Source organism: Myotis brandtii, unplaced genomic scaffold (genome assembly GCF_000412655.1).
Source record: "Myotis brandtii unplaced genomic scaffold, ASM41265v1 scaffold51, whole genome shotgun sequence".
Lineage (NCBI taxonomy): Eukaryota > Metazoa > Chordata > Mammalia > Chiroptera > Vespertilionidae > Myotis > Myotis brandtii.
The window spans coordinates 452,896-459,327 of NW_005369442.1; the positions used below are offsets into that span (position 1 = coordinate 452,896).

The window sequence follows — 6,432 nt, forward strand, 5'->3', positions numbered from 1 at the left end:
CCTGGTCGCCCCACACAGCCTGCTGTTCAGTCATTTGGTCGACCCTCACTAACCCCCCTGCCGACCTGGTCGCCCCTCGCAGCCTGCTGTTCAGTCATTTGGTCCTTCACTATCCCCCCTGCTGGCCTGGTCGCCCCACGCAGCCTGCTTGTTCACTCGTTTGTCGTCCCTCACTAACCTCCCTGCTGGCCTGGTCGTAGGCAGCCATCTTGTGAGGGCGTGAGGGTTAATTTGCATATTACCGCTTTATTATTTAGGATGATAACTTTTATAACTTATTTGTGGTGGTGTCCTTTGGATTTCTGCACCCTTAGTTTTCTCTGTGTATTTAATAAGTAATCTGAGGAGATCACGTAAATATATCCTGTTTCTCTCTGAAGTTTCCAAGAATTTTACTATCCATTGATAATTTTTGCTTTCTAAATTATTAATGTAATGGCTCAAAATAGTGATTATCTAACTCTGTTATTTCTCTTATATTTATTAATTGGCATTCTATTTTAACAATGAGCTCTTATATCCCACACTTATATTTATCAGTCAAACGTATTTTTATTTTATGCATGAGAGAGCATGTATGTGGCTTTTTTGTATGTGTGGTATATAAACTACATATATGATTCATACATACTGTAATTGATACTCAAATTGTTTCAGATTTGGTCCATGGGGGCCTCTTCAAACTAGCTCCTGTTACCTGTTGATATGTCCCTTCCTTTTTTTTGAATTTTTTTATTTTTATATTTTGGCATGACCAGATGTTCCAGGCTTATCTTGTACCTTCCCTACCCCTTCCCTGGAAGTAGCCATTTCTTAAAGGCACTCTGATGCCTTTTAGTGGGAAATGGTCATTAGAAAACAACATCTTGCCACTGTTTATGCTCATTCCACTGGGGTGTTGTTATTTCCAGATCTTTTCAGCACCCAGAGCTAGAAAAAACCCCAAGCAATTTCAATATGAAATTTGCCATGTGTATATTCTATTTATAAATTTTAATTATACAATCATCATGTTTCTTTTTCAAAATTTGACACTACAAGGTTCTACTTTTCTTTTCCCAGTGCATTTCCCTTTTCCTGCAGTGAAAACCTAGTTTCCAACAACTTCAATATTTCTCATTTGCTTCATTTTATAATACATACAAAATACATTACAACATCAACACCTACCATTACAAAACTAAGAGTTCAAGATATCTTTGCAATTCTTTTTTTTATATTGAGCTTATATAGTCAAAATACTGTGTTTGAAAGTTTCCTTCAGAGTGGTTATATTAATCATTTAAAAATATAATTTGATCCATTGCTTCTGTTTGTATTCAGTATTTGCATTTCTTTTTCTTCATGCTTATTGACATGTTTGCTTTTTACATACATAAAACATTTAACATAGTTCCAAAGCAAGGCTATTCAAAGTATACTCAGATTTGTCACTCTTTCTCCTATTTCTTTCACTTTTGTCAATAATCAGTTTCATTTCATTTAGTTTCTGGTTTATTCTTTGTGTTGGTGTTTTTATACATCAACAGATACATAAATATATATGTATTTTAGAATCTTTTAAAGAGTTAAAATACTTTGAATTTTTATGAAATACTTACTAGTGTAGGTTTTTATGAAACATACCAGTGTTACTGTTAACTGGTTACCCTAACAATACTTATACCTTATTAAAGAATATAGGAGGAGGGGAAGAATATGGGGAAAGAAATACCAAAATTTTGAATAAGATTTTGTGAAACTGCATTAATATTATCTATAATAATAAAAGCATAATATGCTAATTAGATTGGACAGCCGAGTGACCTTCTGGATGTCATTCCAGACATCCTTCTGGACGAAGCCGCCGCGGTGGGGGCCGAGGTAGAGGCAGTTAGGGGCAATCAGGCAGGCAGGCAGAGGGGTTAGGGGCGATCAGGCAGGTAGGCAAGTGGTTAGGCACTATCAGGCAGGCAGGCAGAGTGCTTAGGGGCCAGCGGTCCAGGATTGCGAGAGGGATGTCCAACTGCTGGTTTAGGCCCGATCCCTTGGATCGCCATTCAGACATCCCCCGAGTTGTCCCAGATTGCAAGAGGGTGCAGGCTGGGCTGAGGGGGAACACTCCCCTCCCCCGTGCACGAATTTCATGCATCAGGCCTCTAGTTAATTCATAAAAGCTCAGAAATTTATTTCTCGGCTACATATTACAACCTGAAGAATGTATTGGTTCTTTTCTGCATTTTCACATGCTACCATCTATGTGAAATATTTCTAAAAATATTCTGGAGTTAATAAAATGTTGATGACATGTCTATATTTAAACACTGTTAGTTGTCTTAGTACCACAGCAAATATTTTATGTGACTTGAAGAGAATGATACTATAGGAACATAATTAAGGATATTAGAAAAATCATGTTAAGGTGGGGAGACAGAAGGGGGGAGGTCAGAGGCAACAATATATAAGAAAAAAACATAGAAAATTTATCTCACCAGAAACAGCACCTCTTCTCAGTCTCAGACAAGTTCTGCCTCCAGAAAAGCCAATTCAAGCGTTGGGAAGTGGCAGGATCGATATGGGAGGGCCGAATCACCTGATCTAAGGTAAGGCTCTTTATAAACATTGGATACTCTCTGATGTTTAGATCATCAGTGTTGTTTTGTCTTATTGGTAAGATGATAAATTTCTATTAGACTGTGCCATATTTTTACTCCATAAGTTATGGTATTTTAGTATAGTATTTGAGGGCTTAAGTTGCTTTATAAATAAGGCCTTACCACCTCATGTAATGCTTCTCATCTCTCCAGCCTTTTTAAAAAAAATTATCTTTATTGTTGAAAATATTATGTCTCCCTTTTTCCCTTCATTGATCCCCCTCCTCCCCACATCTGCCCCCTGCACCCCTCCGCCCAGCCCTTCATCATACTATTGTCTCTGTCCATGGGTTATGCATATATACATATAAATCCTTGGGTTAATCTCTCCCTACCCTCATCCCACATGGAACCGTGCTAATGGGTGCTCAGTAAATGTCTTTCTCCCCCTTGCTGCAAGTTTAATTCTTCTTTCTCATAATGCACCCTATTTAAAAATCCCTGGGTGCTTTTCACTGTTTGTTGGAGAAAATTTACCTTCTGAGTCAGTATTTAGGAGCTATAAAATTGGACTCCACTGATTCTTTCCAACCTTTATATCCCAACTGCAGTGCATAAATATGCTAATAGTAAGTGGATCTACCAGTTATCCTAGGAAAATGCTATTTCCCTTATTGTTGCTATGTTTTCACTCATGATCCACCTATCATAAAATTTTGGTTTGTGTTCTAAATCTTACACTTACAGAGTCTACAGCCTTGGATGGTATTGTAAACTCTCTGAGCCTGTAAAATGGGAATAATAATTTTTATTCTAAGGGATGTAGTGAGAAGTAAATATGAAAGTGCAATGCCAACAGTAATAAGTCTGAGCAATTATACCTAACTTGGCTTAGAAATACAGACTAAAATACTTTTCTAATTTGCTATTTTAACTCTTAAACAATGATGGTATATTGGGGGATGGGGAAAGTATTATGTTCTCATTATAGAATTTTAAGCTTTCTTCCTGGGCAGCTTGATGTTAGATGCTTTTAATTATTTTCATTTACAGACTTTAAAAAACGTAAATTATGATTAGATATCTTTGAATATAACATGTAAAAGAAAAGTAGGGAGAGGAAAGAAACATCAAAATTTTATTTTGGGGAGGAGGGGGACTTTATTATTCCTCATGAGTAATAGGAATTTCTAGTCAACTTGCTTTGATTGGATTTCTTGTGAGGAGAAAATAAGCTTAGACATTCTCAAAAGTGGGTATTTGTCTCAAGGTCAAAAATATTTTCAACCTTTTAAAGGCTATCTAAACTATAAGTATAGTAGTTTATGCAGATAGAAATACACAGGGTAGGGTAGAAGTAGGTTTACAGTTGTGAATGTGCAAAACTCACAACTTATTCTTATATTATTATTTATTAATTATTATATTGTTTTCATACAAGCAGCTATAAACCTACTTTTGTCCCACTCTGTATTATCTATATTCTTAGAATAGTGTCAATTGCATGTGTTGCTTTAACAGGTTATAGAATGAAAACTTGTATATCTTACTATTATTTTAAAAGTACCAGTTGACATTTGTTCAGATATATTATATACAGTATTGAATTATCTTGGTTTTTATGTTTTATATTATTTTTTTATTGATTGATTTTTAGAGGGAGAGAGAGAGAGAAAAAACAAAACAAAACATTGCTTCATTGTTCCACTTATTTATGCATTCATTGGATGTTTCTTGTATGTGCCCTGAACAGGGGTCTAACCCACAATCTTAGTGTATCAGGATGATTGTCTAACCAACTGAGTTAGCTGGACAGAACCTTCATCTTAGTTTTTAAAACTAAAATTCTGCTTGAAGAACCAATGGAAATTTCAAGAGTTATTTTAAAGAAAAGTTAGATCTGATGAGTGTGGAGTGCAGTCTATAGTCTATGAATCTTTCCACCTTTAGTATTTCTGTGGAACCCCAAAGTTTAATAGCAGTGCTTATAGTATAATTTCTATCTATATAATAAAGATGTAATATGCAAATGTTGGTTACGCCATGAAGTGTAAAGACCGACCATGTAACAACTGGATCACGGATTAGCAGGAGGGTGGGGCAGCAAGCTACAAGTGGGTGGCAGAGAGCTACAGGAGAGAGCAGGGCAGCAAGCTATGAGGGGGGCATGGGGGGGCGGAGGGAGCTACAGGAAGGCGGGGCAGCGGGCGGAGAGCTACTGGAGGAAGGCAGCGAGCTACTGGTGCACGGATTTGTGCGCAGGGCTACTAGTACTATCTAATAAAAGAGTAATATGTAAATTAACCATCACTCCATGACAAAGATGGCGGCACCCATAGTGGCAGGGGCAGGACGTCCTGCTGGCGGCGTTGCCCTGGCAACGTGAGTCCAGCGGTTGCACCCCGGCCACGCGGCAGGAGGGGAGGGGCTTCTGGCCAGAGGGGCCTCGGGCCAGAGCTAGGGACGTTCACCACGTGGAGGAGGGGAAGGGCTCCAGCTTCGCGGCGGGATGCGAGGGACCTCAGGCCGGAAGCGGAAGCCGAGAGTGCAGGGAGTACCAGGAATGGTGGGAATCATAGTTCTGGTGGCGGCCCCTGGACCAGAAGCGGAAGCTGAGAGTGCGGGGAGCACCAGGAATGCTGGGAATCGTGGTTCTGGTGTGGTGGACATGTTTCGCGATCTCCTAGACAAGCGGTTCTCAACCTGTGGGTCGTGACCCCTTTGGGGGTTGAACAACCCTTTCACAGGTGTCGCCTAAGACCATCGGAAAACACATATATAATTACATATTGTTTTTGTGATTAATCACTATGCTTTAATTATGTTCAATTTGTAACAATGAAAATACATTCTGCATATCAGATATTTACATTACGATTCATAACAGTAGCAAAATTAAAGTTACGAAGTAGCAATGAAAATAATTTTATGTTTGGGGGTCACCACCACATGAGGAACTGTATTAAAGGGTCGCGGCATTAGGAAGGTTGAGAACCACTGTCCTAGACACTCAAGCGAAGTGAGCCTGGAGCAAGTTACTGTTGCAGGCAGGTGATGGAGGGAAAGCAAAGGTGAGAGACTTAAGTCAGTGTCGAGGAAAAATTAAAAGGAAGATATCCTGTAACTTCTAGGAAATCTCTACCAATGGAGCAAAAAAAAAAAAAAAAGCTTTATTATTCTGTGAGCACCAAACCAGACTGGGCTGGGGTCTCACACAATTCACTCATATGATTGCAAAGACAGACAGAAACTTCACTCTTTCAAGTACCCAGGCAGATACAATGCATGACATTTACGTTTTCACGGAAGAGGACTTAACAACACCATTTGCTATACACCCTTTGGTTATTCTGTGGCACCAAACCAGACTGGGCTGGGGTCTCACACAATTCGCTCATATGATTGCAAAGACAGACAGAAACTTAACTCTTCCGTGTACCCAGGCAGATACAATGCACGACATACACGTTTCCACGGAAGAGTACTTAACAGCACCATTTGCTATACACTGTTTGGTAAGTCACCTTTTTGGTGGCCATCTGTGTTAGTTAATTGCCATAATCAAGAGTAAAAATTAAAACTTTTTTATCTCTATTACAAGCACTTCCTTACAACTTGGAGCAAGGCACCTATCTATAATAATAAAAGTGTAATGTGAGGTGCAGTGAGGCAGGCAGGCAGGCAGAGGCATTTAGGCACCATCAGGTAGGCAGGCAGAGGCAGTTAGGGGCGATCAGGCAGGCAGGCGAGCAGTTAAGAGCCAGCGGTCCCAGATAGCAAGAGGGATGTCCGACTGCCGGTTTAGGCATGATCCCTGGGATTGGGCCTAAACCAGCAGTCGGACATCCCCCAAGGGGTC

General features: G+C 39.6%; 1 protein-coding gene across 1 annotated transcript in view; it reads left to right on the forward strand.

The window, feature by feature from the left end:
* Positions 1-6,432, forward strand: part of FIP1L1 (factor interacting with PAPOLA and CPSF1) — an 87,824-nt gene that overhangs the window by 35,343 nt on the left and 46,049 nt on the right. The window contains exon 12 of the mRNA XM_014548458.1: positions 2,475-2,582. Coding sequence (XP_014403944.1) covers positions 2,475-2,582 — 108 coding nt within the window. The remainder of the gene's footprint in view (positions 1-2,474; positions 2,583-6,432) is intronic.